Source organism: Pseudorasbora parva, chromosome 10 (genome assembly GCF_024679245.1).
Source record: "Pseudorasbora parva isolate DD20220531a chromosome 10, ASM2467924v1, whole genome shotgun sequence".
NCBI lineage: Eukaryota > Metazoa > Chordata > Actinopteri > Cypriniformes > Gobionidae > Pseudorasbora > Pseudorasbora parva.
In genome coordinates this window covers 42,757,400-42,776,124 of record NC_090181.1, presented here as the reverse complement: position 1 = coordinate 42,776,124, position 18,725 = coordinate 42,757,400, and the positions used below count along the sequence as shown (strand labels likewise).

General features: G+C 38.2%; 1 protein-coding gene across 1 annotated transcript in view; it reads right to left on the bottom strand.

Moving 5' to 3' along the window:
- LOC137091607 (V-type proton ATPase subunit C 1-A-like) overlaps positions 1-18,220 on the bottom strand; it is a 31,207-nt gene extending 12,987 nt beyond the window's left edge. Inside the window, exons 1-2 of the mRNA XM_067456208.1 lie at positions 18,092-18,220; positions 9,945-10,012 (exon numbers count right to left, since the gene is read on the bottom strand). Coding sequence (XP_067312309.1) covers positions 9,945-10,012; positions 18,092-18,220 — 197 coding nt within the window. The remainder of the gene's footprint in view (positions 1-9,944; positions 10,013-18,091) is intronic.
- Positions 18,221-18,725: the final 505 nt, after the last annotated feature.

Here is an 18,725-nt window from a genome sequence, read left to right as displayed (position 1 = left end):
TGATTCTTGGATTAAAGGTGTGGTAAGTGCTTTCTGTAACCGTTGTTGATATTTCATTTCACCAAAACAAACACGCCCCTACCCCCAAAAGGGTCTCGGCCCTATATTGATAGCTCCGCCCCACACATACGTAACCCAGGCAACGACTATGGCAGAATCTGTGTGTAAGTTACTAATGCAGGTTGAATGTTCAATGAAAAAGTCACCCCTTCCATCACAAAAACACAAATCGTTCTCATGAACAACTCGATAGTACACAGGCACGACACTCCACCTAACGACATATTACAATTATGACCAGATGAGAGTTATAGTATTCACAAAACACAAACCGTTCTCATGAACAACTCGATAGTACACGAGCACGAGTCAAACTAATGACATATTACAATTATGACAAGATTAGAGTTATAGCGATCACAAAACACAAACAGTTCTCATGAAAAACTCTATAGAACACAAGAACGACAGTCCAGCTAAAGACATATTACAATTATGACAGGAAAAGGGTTATATCCATATAGATCATGAAAAGAGGGAAAAAAACATATATTAGGAGTATAGTATCTTACTTGTCAGACACATTTTGTGAGCTGACGCTTGAAACAGACAGTAAGGGGATTTAGATGCTCCATACGGTGTGGAAATGAACGAGTCTTTATCATCGCTGAAGTGAGCCACAATACAATTGTAAATGGACAAACAAGTGAACATGACACACGAGCATAGTCAAGCAAAAGCAGCATATGTTAGGCTAGTTCTCGGCTAATGTCCGTTATGTGTGTCGTGTGTTTTGAATAATGACGCGCACTGACCCTCTCTTCTCACCATCAATAGTAGACACGCCCCTTACCTGCTGATTGGCTACAAGCTTGTTATTCCACTCGGCCCGAGTCCTTTTTCTAAAACGGTTTTGAAATAGCACTTACCCCACCTTTAAAGACCTATTTCAGTATATTTATCATTGTGCGTTTTTATTACATCCACTGACCATGACAGAATACAAGACGCAAGATGAGTTTTTTGGGGGGGGATCTGAAGAGCACTGTCTATCAGAATGGCTGCAGTATTGATATGTATGTGGAGGAATTTATACAATACTACCATTTAGTAACCTGAGATGACCATTCTCTGATGGATTTGTTTTGGAATGGACTGAACAAATACTTCTCCTCCTGGTTACCAATAGGCAGTCAGAACATTTCCCTGCAGCAATATTTGGATATGGCACTTTGGATGTGTGACTCCTCCTACATGGTTGATGACATCTCATCTGCTTTGAGTCCGCTCCAGCCCCTGTGTCCACTTCAAAGTCTGCTCCTCAGTCCGTTCCAGTGTGTGAAATCACAGTCTATTCCAAAGATTAAAAATTCCCAAGTCCGTTCCAAAGACTGAAATTCCAGAGTCGTTTCAAAGATTAAAAAACTTCTAGGCCATTCTAGTGAGTGAAATTCCTGAGTCTGTTCCAGTGAGTAAAATCCCAAAAGTCTGTTCCAGTGAGTGAAATCCCAGAGTACGTTCCAGTAATTGAAATCTTCAAGTCCAGTCCAGTGAGTGAAATGCCAAAAGTCTGTTCCAGTGAGTGAAATTCCTGAGTCTGTTCCAGTGAGTGAAATCCCAAAAGTCTGTTCCAGTGAGTGAAATCTGTGAGTCTGTTCCAGTGACGGAAATCTTCGAGTCCTTTCCAGTAAGTGAAATTCCTAAGTTCGTTCCAGTAAATGAAATTGCAGAGTCCGTTCTAGTGAGTGAAATTCCCAAGTCCGTTCCAGTAAGTGAAATTCCCGAGTCCGTTCTAGTGAGTGAAATTCCCACGTCCGTTCCAGTTAGTGAAATTCCCAAGCCCGATCCTCTAAGTGAAATCCCAGAGTTCGTTCCAGAGAGTGAATTGCCAGAATTCGTTCCAGTGTCAGAGCCAGTGTCAGTATGTTCATGGTTGTGTTTCCTCTGTGTTATTCTTCGGTTGAATGTTTTGAAATACTGTGGTGACCAAACATTTTCTATTGCTGGTCCAACACTCGGGAACAATCTCCCTGTACTCTTCCGAACAGCACTTTCTCTCTCTCTCTCTCTCTCTCTCTCTCTCTCTCTTTTTTTTTAAATCTATGCTTAAATTCTATTTTCTTAAACAGGTGCTGTTAGTCTACATCATGTAGTTATAAAATATTCCTTTGTAAATGTTTAAATGTTTGGTTTCTTTTATGTACAGCACTTAGGTCAGCCCATGGTTGTTTTTAAATCTGCTTTATAAATAAAGAAATAAAAGAAGAAGAAAGATGTTTTGATTCTTGGATTGAAGACGTATTTCAGTATCTTCATCGTTTTACACTTTTATTACAGCCACCAACCGTGACATTAATACACTTAAGTACACTTTTTAAAAATGCACAAATTAAAAAATTACTAAAGTAAAAAAAAACGTTTTTACACTGTAAAAAAATGCTGTAAAAAAACGGCCACATTTTGACAGTAAAATGCTGTTTTCCATTAAAACAGTAATATACTGTAGAAAACAATGCATTCTGGGTAATATTTATCATTTTCGAGAAAATAGCCAACAGTAATATACTGTGAATTAACACGCTTAAAGTCGACACTCAGAGGCTGTGTTCAAAATCACTCCCTATCCCCTTATTCACTATTCCCTACACTAGTTCACTGATATAGACCACTCGACAGAGAGAGAGGAAAGAAGAGAGTGAATTCAGACACTGATGAACACCTGCTGTTATCACTGAAGGAAAGAGAAACATGATTTCATCAACTGAAGATAAAAGAAGACATTAAATCTCTGAAGATCTCAGCAGAGGATTAAACAACTCCACAAACAGCATTACCAGCGTCACACATTACTAACCAGACTGACTTTATTTCTGTCAGACGATTACAGAAGCTCTTATTGAGAATTATCAGAGGATGTTTTATTGTTTCTTCTGACGTTACCATTATGGTGATCAGTGTTTGCTTTAGTTGGGCTCTTGAACATCGACACAATAACATCAGTTTTTCTCTCGCTGCTGTAACGGTGTGTTTTCAATACATTTGTTATAGCAAGCAAAGCTGAAACAAAAACATGAGTTGGTTATGTTGACTATTTAATAATGGTTTAATTCACTAATAATTTACTAGTCTTATCTATAAACATGTAGCTGATGCTTAATTTTTTGTAAAACTTGGACCCTATAATTTTATAACATCAGTATTGCAACAACCAGATAATTTGAAGAGCATGGAAACAGCTTGTGGTCAAAACATCTGAATCAATCTGACTCACACAGACATCAAGAATCGGATTATGAATCTCAGCCGTGGTGACACTCGAAACTCCCAGCATGCATTGCGGCACGAATAAATTATGCTGCTGAATAGCCTGGTAATTTTCTTTAATTCTTACTATTTGCCTTTATTTTTGGTGCTGTTGTTGTGTTGACTTTAAGTAGTGTTTTGTGATGTTCAGAGTTGATCTGTTCATTTTTTTTATTGATTGTCACCATTGTTGAGATTCATACGCTGATTCTTCAAGTCTATGCGAGTCTAAATGACAGCAGAGAGCAAACAATTTGTTAAAATCATGACTTTATAAATCATTCATAACTAATTCCTAATCAGTGGTTGATAATTACAGAAGGGTCCCAATTTAATAACGTAAAATAAGAGTTGATATGTGTTTTTAAAAGAATGGGTTTGTTTAGGGAAAAACACTGGACAAGATTAAAAAACTAAACATCCTATTACAATTATAGCAAAACATAGTCAATCATTTCTGACCTTTTTTTTATTTTGGCTTTTTTCGCTACAATAAATGTGTTTAAGAAACACACAGTTATAGCAGACAAAGAATAACTATCATTACAAAGTCAAGGGCCAAGAGCCCAACTGAAGCAAACACTGACCACGATAAGGGTGACCAAATATTTTCTATTAAACATCAACACCTAAAGATCTGTTGATTCTCAATAAGAGCTGCTGTAGACGTCTGACAGAAATAAAGTCAGTCTGGTTAGTAATGTGTGAAGCTGGTCATGCTGTTTGTGGAGTTGTTCAATCCTCTGCTGAGATCTTCAGAGATTTAATGTCTTCTTTTATCTTCAGTTGATTTCATCTAAAGCTGTGGCTGAAGTCAGTTGTAGTTCTTGTGTTTCTCTGTCCTTCAGTGATTCTTGTTAACAGGTGTTCTCAGTTATCACTTAATTAATCTCTTAATTATCTCATGAACTTCATCAATGCTTCAATTACTCTAACACTCTGTAGTGTGTACACTCTTCAGTGTTCATTTAAAACTGAAGATTTTGCTGTGGGGTTAAAAGGGTTAAAGGGGTTAGATGAAAAAACCCCACAGTGGGAACCGTAAATTAACAGTAAGAAACTGTAAATTAATTTACGGAAAAGTACTGTAAAAAAACGGCACTTTACTGGAACCAGAGCTGCCAGTAGATTACCGTTAAATCAAGGAAAAACAGTAATATACTGTAAAACGTAACAGTCAGATTTACCAGATGAATCAAGATATTTTCACTGAAATATTAGTGAAAGTTAATAGAAAAAAGTTGTGCAAAGTCAGTAACTGATAAGGAGAGTAAATATTAAAATGACCTGTGTTTATGTGTTGTTGCACAAGATGATATAGAAGAGATCTTTCAGGTTAATTCATTAGTTTTGTGGGTTACCATTGCTGTGAAGAGTAGAGCCTGTGCTTCAGTCCAGGATGAGCAGAGAAACATTGAGGATATGCTGCCTGATGCTTTCTTTAACGGCAGTGACTGTGTTTGCTGATGCAGTTATGAGCCGTTTGTTGAGTAATTTATCACATACGTGTGTGCTATTGCTCACAACGAACCGCAAAGATTGAAGTTAAAGTCATGTTTCTAAATCATTTTACTACTACACCTTACACATGTGAAAGGACTCAAATGAAGTTTTACGATACAAACACCTATAAATATTAGTTTTAAAATGAGAACTGTTTGAAGCGATCAGTTTTCCAAATTAAAAATTACCTTTCATGGTATTATTACGGTAAAATACTGTAAAAAATGAGAGCTGTATATAAACAGTAGAGGGCTGTAAATTAACAGTACATTGCTGGAACCACAGCTGCCAGTAGATTACCGTTATTTTACGACACAATTTTTTACAGTGTACTTTAAAGTACATTTTAAATCATTATGTTTTAGTAATCTTTTGTCATGCTTTTAAGGAGACATCATGAAAATCTGACCTTTTCTGTTTTTAAGTGCTATAATTGGTTCTCTAGTGCATAGATTACCAACCCAGAAAACGTAAAAAAGTAACTTTGTTTTAGCTCAGATTTCGCTCCCCTCATGACATACGAAGGTTATCTATTATAATATTACCACTCCTTAATTTGCACGTTTCCACCCACGGCACCGCCATTTTGTGTTCGCAAGCGTGACACCGGTGTAAAAGTTCTAACGCCATGGCAGAAGTAGACTAGAGCAGCTAGTCATAAAATGTATCTTTAAACATTATAACTGTTCTGTTTTTTGGCTGTAATAATAAACTCCCGGCATCTGAGCCACTGAGGATGCAGTGGAATAATTTAATTAGTGTGGCATGTTTTGGTGAATCATTGTAAACTGGACCGCTTTGCAAACGAGGGTCAGTAAACACAGGATTTGCATAAAAGTTGCTTCTCAAAGATGGATCAAATCCAACTCTTTGTGATCCAACTTCATTTCCAGAACATGCAAGTACAGCAAATTGTAATGTGTGTGTGTTTGCAAATCGCCTTTTTGACTGTGCTAATTGGCTAAATTTGTAAACATTTTATTTTATTTTTAACCCCTAAAATACTCGTCGCCTGTACAATTCAGAAGTGCACTTTTATTACTTCCTAAAAAAATAAAACTAATGACTTAGTTCTCATCTCTGTGAATACAGAGACAATGGTAACTTTAGCCACCATAGCGTCCTAACCTGCACATTCACAATGGTGACTTAAGTACATTCACTAAATATAAAGTGTGTTACTTACATGTTCTTAAAAAATTAAGTTGGTCAAACAGTTGGTATTTATCCATCTTTGCATCTTTCCATCTATTTTATGTACTAAATTGCAACTTCATTATTACAAATGGGTAATTAAAAACATATTTCAACACAGAAATTTCAATAGAAATTACATTCAAATATGTTTTAGTTTAGGCCGACCATAAATGCTTTCAGCACTTGAATCATGTTTCACAGAAAATTAATTATGAAATTACATATGTGTATTTAGGTACAAGGCAACTTAATAACACTTCAAAAGTTCATCAATATTGTATTTAATATTAAACTATATTTTCATTTAATTGCAATTAACATACAAATTAACTAAATGTAAAGAGGTATATTCTTTTAAGGTATATGAATAAGTACTATGTTTTTAAAGTATAATAAACTGTACTTCTTTTTTTTCTTCAACAAAATCTGATTAAAAATATATATAGCACTACTATATCAATATAATGACGACAGGTAACAAACAGCTTTGCCATCTCTCAGTCAGGATAATGATAATGAAGCATTGCCACACTTCACACTTAGAGCTGTGAGTCCCAAAGTTCAACCTAGCATCTGAACCCAGTGTAACCTTGTCTGGAAGTCATTTGAATGGATATCGTAGACTGAAAGAGAGAAAGGAGAAAAAGAGAGGGCAGTTTCCACAACACATAAACATTGCAGCTGAGACAGGAAGATTCATGTCAGCTGGCACCTGAAACTGGACTCGGCAGGATTGAGTGACTCAGTGATAATTGTGTTACAGTGGCTCGAGAGTTTCCCCACAAACACTCAGAAGTACACGTGCTATAGAATACATCAGTCCGATCTAGTATGTTCCTCATTGATAATGTAGTCACAAGTTATGATAATGTGACGAATGACCCACAAAACCCACAAATTAACCATTTTGTATTAACACTTTTGTGTAAGCTTGTTTGTAAGCAAATTGTATATTTAAATAGTGTTAACTTTGTTTGAAAAAAGACATGAAAAATGGCCTCTTTAAATTAGAATATTAAATGGCTCTGAAAGAAAGAAATTTCAGATACCTTTTGAAGTAGCACCACAGACATATAATAACACCATACACTTACAACAAGGTCCACATATCTATAAAGACGCTGCTGTTCAGCAGCAGGTCATTTTACCATACATGACAAAAGTGATAAAATGAGATAATTATGAATATCCAAAAGCCAATTCCATGATTTTTAATCATAGGATTTAATCTATGATTTGAATATTTCTCCTCCCTCCATATGATGGTGTGATGGACCCTGATCTTCAAGCAGAATAAACTGGATGAAATGTTCTGGACAATCTGCAATTCTTACTTGTGATGCACCCTGGAATTAAACCACACCAAGTTTGCTGATCTGGCCAGAGGAGAACTGAGAAAAAGTGGAATGAATTTTCATGTCTCACCAGAAGATGACGCTACAGCTGAATCATTCATCCACCCACTTTCCAAACTGCTGGTCCAATGTGGCTACATCGTAATATGATACAAGTATAAATTCCTTTTTAATTTATTATTAAATTGTTTAATTTAAGTTTATACAAGCTTTCCATGGCAGAATTTAAAGATACATCTTTTCATTACTACTGGAACTGCCAGTTTACATTTCGAATAATTATTATCCAGCAAGCACAGACTATGGAAAAGCAGCATCCCTTCCGGTGCACTCAGTGTCCGAATTCACTTGTTTTCATTCACTCCTTCAAGTGGAGTATATTAATGGAGAAGTGTAGGGAATAGTGCATTATTGGGGGCATTGGATTTCAGACTCAGCTTCCTGTATTGTATAAAGTGGTAAAGTTGACTTAATTTGACTTCACCTGCCTCCCTGGCTCCACTTCGGGATGCTTGATCCTAATCTCTACCTTGGTGTGAGGATCCTTCAGCTCCACCTCGGGCCTCAGAGTCCATGGCTTCACATTTCTTCTGCGTGGTCCATTATCCCCCAGGCTCCACTGGACTCCCTTGTCCTTCTGGCTTTGCCTTGGTCAGGCATTACCCTGGTTTGCTCCACAGACTTCTGGGGCACTGGCTAAGCCATTTAGCGTTGTCCCCCATGATCTTTATCTCCTCTGCATCGCCCTCCAGTCTGGAGCATATTAAAAACACAAACTTGGACGACGTGACTTCATCCGTTTCTGCGGACCAGAGTTGAAGCTTACAGACACCCCGCACGGCGCTGACATCTTGGGACCGGAGTCTGTGCAGTAGTGGTGACCCTGAATAGTCAAAGATTCGATGCATCGATACTAGTAGGGATTTCAGGACCAGAGTTGCCCGGTAGAGAGCATGACGTAGAGCAGGAAGTACAGCCGCGATATCAAAAGCCCGCCCACACTCTCACAGATGCAGAACAATTAATTATGTTGGTGTGAAACAGTTATGGAAATGTAGAAATTAAAGCTAAAGCTCCAATCTGCTCCCAAAAATCCCACAGAAGTCCGTTAGTGCCTTCACTCAGAGAAGCCGCCGATCTCAGCTGTCAATCATGATGTCACACCCCCCGTGTTTATAGCATCAAATAACTAATTAAATCTAAACTTATTTAAAAAACGAGCACTTGAAATGAAACCATCGTGATGATACCTGCCTACAATGACATAAACCAACTTTGGGGAAAAAATATTTGAAGTGTAATTTGATTGTTGAGTTTGCCTCGTGTCAATTAGAAAACACGGAGGGGTGGGGGTTATGACCTATACTGGGGGCGATGGAGGCGTGGAGGCCCCAGTTTCTGAGAGGAGTGCTGAAGCCTTGATCTGGAGGTGTCACCCTGGATCTTTATCTCCATTACGAATGGGTCTGCTCTGGTTTGCTACCTGGTTTATCTGTTTGTCTTCCACTCCTCATCCACTGCTTAAACCCTCAACTTCCCTTCTCTGCTGGAGTAGTTACTGCACAAGGATGCACCTTCTGGGAGGGGGGAGTACTGTAATGGTATGTTCTGTTTACAGACTCTTATGTTGTGTTTCCTCTGGTACCCGTGTTTCCTTACTGTGTTTAGATCCTGTTTGCTTGGTTTCCGATGATTTCCTTTGTTACTATGACTACTCGTTGGTTAATTGATTACATTCACCTGTGTCTTGTTTGGTTTATCTTTTAGCCTGGGTATTTAATGCCGCCTTCACGTGCTGTTGGAAATTTCATTATACCCACTTCTGAAGTCGTGATTACGAGCTCATCCCATTCAAATTTTGAAATTGGAGGGCGTTTATGTGCAATTTTTACCTAGGAAACTCATATTTACGATAATTCCTAGAGCATGTGAATGCAGCATAAGCCCTAAGTTTAGCACAACCCTTTGTCCAGCATTGTCTTTGCTGTTTGTTATTAAATTGTTGCTTCTCTGTGTTTGGGAATACTGTGTTTGGATTGTTTGGTAACAATTTATAGCCGATATTTTAAATATGTGTCCTGAGTTTGTCACGCCACAAAAAAAAATGTGTTATTAACCAACCAGCCAAATTTGAATGATAAAAAAATGTCAAGTAGAAAGTCTGCTTTTCATTGCTGAAACCATGGCCACTCACGAGCAATTTGTACTCATTGGTGGTCATGTACTATACATGTAAACATTTAACCCAACCGCCGGGTTAAAACAACCCAATTGCTGTTTGTCAATTTTCAACCCAACTTAACCCAGCATGTTTTTAGAGTGTATATGTCAGGCTTTACAATGTAAAGTAACATTTGGTGATTGCAAGCACATTAACTAAATAATTAATTATTTGAATCATACATTAAATATTACTGGAAATGTAAGTAAGTTGCTAGTTGTAAACTAGAAACCTATACTAGATGAGTCAAAGGTAGGCTTATTGTTAATATTGGAATTTATTATTATATGGAGATGTGACAGTTAGATAAAGAACACATGATGCATTTATATTGAGATGAATATAAATGTATTTTTAAAGCTTACCCCTCTGTATAGGAGTCCAGTCGGGACAGGTCATCAGAAACCCCCAGCAGCACATCCAGTGTTCCTACCTTCATAATCATCAGAACAAAGAGTTACACAACCTACATCAACTGCATTATAGACAAGTTAAACAAAGTTTTTGGTTCATCTGCATCTCATATTTGGAGGTTTTTCCAGTCGTTTAGAACGTGAGGGACCATTTTACTGCATGGTCCCCCAGAAATGACTTTGAGAGGTAAAACATTTAGCTCGGATAAGGTTTTACCATCTGAAGCTGAAATTACAATTCCTGAAAGAGACAATTCACTGAAGCAGGCAATCTAACACCAATAATGATTCATAGACTGACCAACAGCAGCTGACTCACCGGTGAGATCTTTTTGTTTCTAATAATTCATATGGAACAAAGTGGTCACTAGAGTCATGTTGCAATAACTCATGCTGCCATTAGCATATTCTATTAACTTCTGTTAAAGTATTAATTCACCAACAAAATTATTTATTTTGTATCTTTTGGATTATTTCCTCACTCCCAGGCCACCCATGGTCCACAATCATATTTAGGCAGCTTTAAAGGGCTCCACACAACCCTAACCAAACACACAAGGGTCTTCTCAAGCAAAAAAACAAAAAACTAAAAAAAATTGTGATTGTGTTTCAATAGAGAAAACCCTTAGTCGTTGTATGGAGTTTTGGACTGTCAAAAAGTACTACACTGAGTCCTATTCACCTACATTTAAATGGAGGAAAACCCTGGATTTTTTTTACTCAAAAACATTAATTTCTCTTTGGCTGGAGAAAGAAAGGCCAAATTCGAACACTGCCGGTCTTGATACATAATTCCGATTTGGTGGCTATTACCAATTTTTTTTTTGATTACCTGCTTACATCTAGCCTGACGTGGTCATACTCAATTCTAGTCAGAATATGAGTCTGAAACTGCTCCATTGGGCTGTGATTATGAGGCGTGTTTCAACCGAACCAGGAAAGACATCAATTGGATAGACCTACAACCAAACAGAGAAACGAAGCGACGCATTGTCAAATGTCAACATAGTTCAACTGCACTGTGTTGCCAAGTCCGGGTTTTTTTCCCTGCGGTTTGTTTTCTATGTCCGCAGGTTGAAGCGGCTATCTTGTGATATATAGACCTGTGAGTGCAAATTTTAGCAGGCGACCTTGCCAAAATAACACACATTTTACCCCCCAAACGCCATTTTCCCCCCGGAGAACCCCCCGAGAAGCTATTGTTTAGGGCTAGTAGTTGGCGGGTTTTGTTGTAAAAACTTGGCAACCCTGTCTGCACGCGTGCTGAAATCAGGCTGGAATACACGATCTTTGCCGGTGTTGTAAAAAAATAAAATAATTTAATGATACACAGAGAACTTACCCAACATGATCATCATTTCTGAGAGAAATAGTGAAGGTGAATGCAGATACAAACAAGCTCTCCGTTTAGGATTTGAACAAATATAACCCAAGCCCCTTTGATGATGTGGATGATTACGTTACTCTTGATCATCTGTCCGTCATTGTCTAAAGCCCGCCCTGATGATTTCATTGGTCCGATCAGTTTCTGTTCGGGGATAATCACTCCTCTATGGAGCAAGGCCAGACCAAACTGGCCGACCTAAAAATGTTGTGGGCGGGGCTAGGTTCGGCTGGCATCCAGGCTAGCTTACATCATCCTTTAAAAGGATTTAAAATATCCGATATTTGCAAAACCTAACCCGGAAAAGGAAGTAAAATGATATGATGCAATGGATAGAGATTAAATGATTATTCAATGTTTTGCTTTCCGCACTTTTCCACACATCAGTCGGTATAACATTGCTCTCGCGAGGCGGAGAAAAAGAGGAGAGCCCTTGATCGCAGTTCGTGTCCACCTGAGTTGATGTCATTCGCCTCCGTCCCATTTTCAATGACGTACAAATCGCATTTACTGGGGATTATCCAATTTGAACGCTTACATGGCAGACGCAAATGCACATATCTGAATCATATCGGATTTATTACCGCATATGAGTGAGGCCTGAATCCGATCTGAGGATATCGGAATTAATAATAGTAATGATAATGATGTGTTCAATTTATACCGCGCTTTTCAAGGCACTCAAAGCGCTTTACATTAAAGGGGGGAATCTCCTCAACCACCACCAATGTGCAGCATCCACCTGGATGATGCGACGGCAGCCATATTGCGCCAGAACGCCCACCACACACCAGCTGATTGGTGGAGAGAAGACCGAGTGATGAAGCCAATCAGGAGAGGGGGGTGATTAGGAGGCCATGAAGGATAGAGGCCAATGGGCAAATTTTGGCCAGGATGCCGGGATTACACCCCTACTCTTTTTCCGAAGGACATCCTGGGATTTTTAACGACCACAGAGAGTCAGGACCTCGGTTTAACGTCTCATCCGAAAGACGGGAAAGAAGAATTCCCGAAGACGGAAGAAGAAGAATTCAGCCGTTTTTTTTTCTGTAAACACGTTTACTTGTCATATCCGATCTGTGCCACATGAGAGTTAAAAATAGGAATCAGAATTGGGTCACTTGAACCATGCAGTGTAAATGGGGCCAAAGTCAAATACATCTAGTGTATTCTTTAAGAAGAGTTAAAGGTGAAGTGTGTATTTTTATTACGATAAGCTTCTTTCTCCATTCTCACTTCCTAAAAAGTGTAACACTTTGAAACTTTTGTTGCCATGAAAACATTGTTTGAGCTGTCCAACATGTCAAATTCTGGCTCATCAGGCATGGGTTTGAGGAGGTACTGCCTTTTGAAATCCTAACAATGGGAGACACTATTGTACGGTGTAAGTTAAACCTGCTTGGAAAATAAATATTTTCGAAATTCCTTGTTCCAGTGAAGCAGTAATGACAAGCTTCAGTTCAACCAAAACATTTCAATTCTGTAACTGTTTTCTTACCCTAATGTTGATCCAAAACTCTACTTCATTTCTTCTGTAGAACATAAAAGAAGATATTCTGAGAAATATCTCAGTCAGTGCTTGTTCATACAATAGAAGGCACTGGGCACCAAACCTGTTAGCCTCTGTGTTCCACAGAATAAATATACAGGTTTGAAATGACACGAGAGTGAGTAAATCATTTTTGGGGTGAACTTTTGAGGTTAAAAACTACTTTTCACTTTACTTACAGTGACAGAACTGACACTGATAGAAGTAATCGTGAAGAAATTACTTATTTAAATGTGAGAGTATGGGACATAGCCTTAGTTTAGGTTTCTAAACTAAACTAGTTTCTAAACTAAACTAAACTAAACTAGTTTCTAAACTAAACTTCTAAACTAGTTTAGGTTTCTTAACTCTTTCACCGCCAGGTTTTTTTTTTTTTTTTTTTTTTTTTTAAGTTGCCAACCACTGCCAGGAATTATGACCCTTATTACAAAAAATGTATAGCCATGTTTCATGAATATCTGAGCATGCAATATATGAAACTAAAGAGCTGACCCTCTTCTTTTAAACAACAACAACACCAAAAAACGTTTTATTCTAGCTTCATGCATTCATGAACACTTGAATATGGGTCTTCTTTTTTTTAAAGCAACATTTTGAACAAAATCACTGTCTGACAGTGAAAACATGGAAACCTGGAATTCACTTTTTGGCGGGGAAAGAGTTGAAAACCCACCTTATGAAAAGCGCTGAACTGATTGGTCAACTTGCCCCAGTGTGTTTTGATTGGTCTACCCATAGACTGTAAAAAAAAAAAAAAAGATGGACGAAATTCCTTGACTTGAATCCACCTGTGTAAATAGGTGTTGACATCTTGGAGCCCGAGTCTGCGTGGAGCCGCGATATCAAGGTCGCACCCACACTCCCACTTAATCAACAACTTATATTGAAATAAATAGTTATGAAAATGTAGAAATTAAAGTTAAAGCTCCAATCTCCTCCCAAAGTTTTCAGAAAAAAATAATTTGGTGTCTCAGTGACTACTTCACTCAGAAAAGCTGTCAATCTCAGCTGTCAATCATAACGTCACACCCCTGTTTTATAGCCTCAAATAACTAACTAAAACCAAACTTATTTAAGAAAGAGAACTTGAACTAACATCAGTGTGGAAAAAAAACTGCCTAAATTGATAGAAACCATCTTTGGGAAAAATTCCTAAGTGTAATTTGATTGTTTAGTTTGTCTATGTTGCATTACATTTCATGGAGCGGGCGGGGTTTATGACCTATACCGCTTCCAGCCACATGAGGGCGATCAAAACGCTTTGGCTTCCCTTTTCAGGACTTGTGTGGCACACTTGGGTCTACCACTTAGAGCATGTGTCAGAAGTGTACCATATACAGGTCCTTCTCAAAAAATTAGCAAATGTGATAAAAGTTAATTATTTTCCATAATGTAATGATAAAACTTAAACTGTCATATATTTTATATTCATTGCACACCAACTGAAATATTTCAGGTCTTTTATTGTTTTAATACTGGTGATTTTGGCATACAGCTCATGGAAACCCAAAATTCCTCAAAATCTTAAAAAATTAGCATATTTCATCCGACCAATAAAAGAAAAGTGTTTTTAATACAAAAAGTCAACCTTCAAATAATTATGTTCAGTTATGCACTCAATACTTGGTGGGGAATCCTTTTGCAGAAATGACTGCTTCAATGCGGCGTGGCATGGAGGCGATCAGCCTGTGGCACTGCTGAGGTGTTCTGGAGGCCCAGGATGCTTCGATAGCGGTCTTAAGCTCATCCAGAATGTTGGGTCTTGCGTCTCTCAACTTTCTCTTCACAATATCCCACAAATTCTCTATGGGGTTCAGGTCAGGAGAGTTGGCAGGCCAATGGAGCACAGTGAATCGTCATGAAGACCCATCATCTGGTCTTCAGCTGTCATGCCTCGACGATGTCATCGGGACACTGCCGCTGGGAGAAATTTAAAACATGGAGTGGACCACAGTGTGCTGTGGAGCTAACAGAGACTTCCATCATCAGCTCTGTTTCTGTTCACCATCAGCTCTGTTTCTGTTCACCATCAGCTCTGTTTTCTGTTCACCATCAGCTCTGTTTCTGTTCACCATCAGCTCTGTTTCTGTTCACCATCAGCTCTGTTTTCTGTTCACCATCAGCTCTGTTTCTGTTCACCATCAGCTCTGTTTCTGTTCACCATCAGCTCTGTTTTCTGTTCACCATCAGCTCTGTTTCTGTTCACCATCAGCTCTGTTTCTGTTCACCATCAGCTCTGTTTTCTGTTCACCATCAGCTCTGTTTTCTGTTCACCATCAGCTCTGTTTCTGTTCACCATCAGCTCTGTTTCTGTTCACCATCAGCTCTGTTTCTGTTCACCATCAGCTCTGTTTCTGTTCACCATCAGCTCTGTTTTCTGTTCACCATCAGCTCTGTTTCTGTTCACCATCAGCTCTGTTTCTGTTCACCATCAGCTCTGTTTCTGTTCACCATCAGCTCTGTTTTTCACCATCAGCTCTGTTTCTGTTCACCATCAGCTCTGTTTCTGTTCACCATCAGCTCTGTTTTCTGTTCACCATCAGCTCTGTTTTCTGTTCACCATCAGCTCTGTTTCTGTTCACCATCAGCTCTGTTTCTGTTCACAATCAGCTCTGTTTCTGTTCACCATCAGCTCTGTTTCTGTTCTGTTTTCTGTGTTGGTTGATTGTTTGTAGTATTCTATATTTTTACTTGTTATTCATTTTTTTTGTTATCCCCCCCACCCCCCCCTTGTTGCACTTTGAGATTATTCGGAATGAAAAGTGAATTATAAATAAAATCTATTATTATTAGTAGTAGTAATACAATGGTCAGTAAACCATTTACCAGTGGTTTTGGCACTGTGAGCAGGTGCCAGGTCGTGCTGAAAAACCAAATCTTCATCTCCATAAAGCTTTTCAGCAGATGGAAGCATGAAGTGCTCCAAAATCTCCTGATAGCGAGCTGCATTGACCCTGCCCTTGATAAAACACAGTGGACCAACACCAGCAGCTGACATGGCACCCCAGACCATCACTGACTGTGGGTACTTAACACTGGACTTCAGGCATTTTGGCATTTCCTTCTCCCCAGTCTTCCTCCAGACTCTGGCACCTTGATTTCCGAATGACATGCAAAATTTGCTTCCATCCGAAAAAAGTACTTTGGACCACTGAGCAACAGTCCAGTCCTGCTTCTCTGTAGCCCAAAAGTGTCTTGACCTGGGGAATGCGGCACCTGTAGCCCATTTCCTGCACACGCCTGTGCACGGTGGCTCTGGATGTTTCTCCTCCAGACTCAGTCCACTGCTTCCGCAGGTCCCCCAAGGTCTGGAATCGGTCCTTCTCCACAATCTTCCTCAGGGTCCGGTCACCTCTTCTCGTTGTGCAGCGTTTTTCGCCACACTTTTTCCTTCCCACAGACTTCCCACAGAAGTGCCTTGATACAGCTCTCTGGGAACAGCCTATTCGTTCAGAAATTTCTTTCTGTGTCTTACCCTCTCGCTTGAGGGTGTCAATGATGGCCTTCTGGACAGCAGTCAGGTCGGCAGTCTTACCCATGATTGCGGTTTTGAGTAATGAACCAGGCTGGGAGTTTTTAAAAGCCTCAGGAATCTTTTGCAGGTGTTTAGAGTTAATTAGTTGATTCAGATGATTAGGTTAATAGCTCGTTTAGAGAACCTTTTCATGATATGCTAGATTTTTGGGAATTTGGGGTTTTCATGAGCTGTATGCCAAAATCATCAGTATTAAAACAATAAAAGACCTGAAATATTTCAGTTGGTGTGCAATGAATCTAAAATATATGAAAGTTAAATTTTTATCATTACATTATGGAAAATAATTAACTTTTATCACATATGCAATTTTTTTGAGAAGGACCTGTATAGTGCATATGATAATGGGGCGCTGTAAATACTATTATTTGGGTGGGAATTATTTAAATGAGGAATATTATGACATGTTCGTTCTTGAAAGGAAATTCAAGACTACAATCGATACATTTCAAACATCTAAAACAAGCATAATAAGACTTTAAAATCATTTAAAGTCAGTTAAGTTGTTATTTAAAAAAAAATAATAATAATTCTATGACAGACAGGAAGTGACATCATTTAATGTGCCCTTATTAGTTCTGAGCTCATGAATGACCAAGCCAAGTTTAATTTATGAGTGGGAAACTCTGAATTCTGGATGATACTTTTGTTATGTTGTGACATTGGAAATTGCGTGAAGACTTAAAAGACTAGTCTAGAAATTTAGATAATCTATAGACAGTAGATCAGTGAGCAGAGAGCAAGTAGTGTAAATGGTGTAGAATTAATCACTCAACTGTCACGGTTTGCTTTATATAACACAAACATTTAGTTGTGGACTTGTCATACCATGTATAATTAATTGAATAATGAATCGTTTTTATGTTTTTGAATTCAAATGTGGTTATTTGTTCACAATAAGATGATTTTGCTTTAGGGTGCTTTTGTGTTATCTTTCTGACTTGAGTGCCTGACATATCATAGTAAAGTAATATCCCAGGTACATAAGCAAATAAATCTCATTCCAATTTCTCACTTTTACAAAAATCATAGTTTTGCCTGCATCCATAAAGCTTGGCTTGAGTTTTTAAAGAATTTTTAATGATTTAATTTATAACGTTATACATTTATTTTGGACATACATTTTAGGAGCAGTGTTAAAATAATGACAAACCTCATGAAAATAACACAGCTCCATTCAGGTTTAGTTTGAACATTTTCTGAAGCTTAAGCACCTCCTTTACTGACTCTTGATTGTGAAAGAAATAAAAAAAATAAGCCCTATAATGTACTAATATTTATAGATCAATCATGGACCTTTGTTTTCTTAAACCTAGTTGTTTTTTAGTTTTTTTTTTTATGTTATTTGTTTCAGAATGATTATAAAACGTCCAAAAGTAACGTTCCCATTAGATTTGCAAAATTTAAAAAAAAGAAGAAAAAAAATCCTCAACGTTCGCATAACATTTTTTAAAACACTTAAAAACTGGACGTTTTGCAAGTTCAGAACATTTCGAAATAACATTAAAAGTGAATGTGAAAATCGTTCTTAGAGCATATTTTTTGTTAGCTGGGATGCAACTATGAGCCTCAAACTGGCAGTGAATCATCTGAGAGGGTCCAGAAGTGGAGGAAGAAGAATGTTTTCTTACCTTCAGCTCTGGGACAGGGAATCTGGAGCTGGTGGCCAGACCTGATTTAGCTGCGACCCGTTTGAGTTTCTCTAAAGACTGACAGCTGATTTTATCCAGAGGAACCGAAATCAACCAGAACTCCATCATGCTTGTCCTTCTCACCTGTGACAGGAGTCTGTGGCGTACAGTCAGGTGAATGATGAACTCTAGTGAAGCACCTTGAGCGCTGGCTGACTGTATCAGTGGTTTGCTGACTACAGTGTCTCAGAAGATCAGGTTTCTCAGACAGACGAGCACAATTCTCATGTTCTGAGGACACTAAAGTTTTATGATGAGAGTGAATGAGGTAATACCTCCTCAACAAGAGTGACTGTAGGAAATGCTCTGAGAGATCCATCTTCAGTTTTTACAAGTTTTTACAGTGTTGTTTTGTTTTATCAAAAGTATTTAATATCATCTGTTAGTCATTTGTGAAAAATGTTGCATACATTGGTAGATAAAGAAATCCCATCACTTATATTACAGCACATTCAGCACACCAATTACAAATAATAAGCAATCCAAGATTCCCACGTTTGTAATGTTTTCTGTGTATTTTGCACAGACAGGTGTCAGATAAAACAATGAACGAAGATAATTAAATCAAATGAAT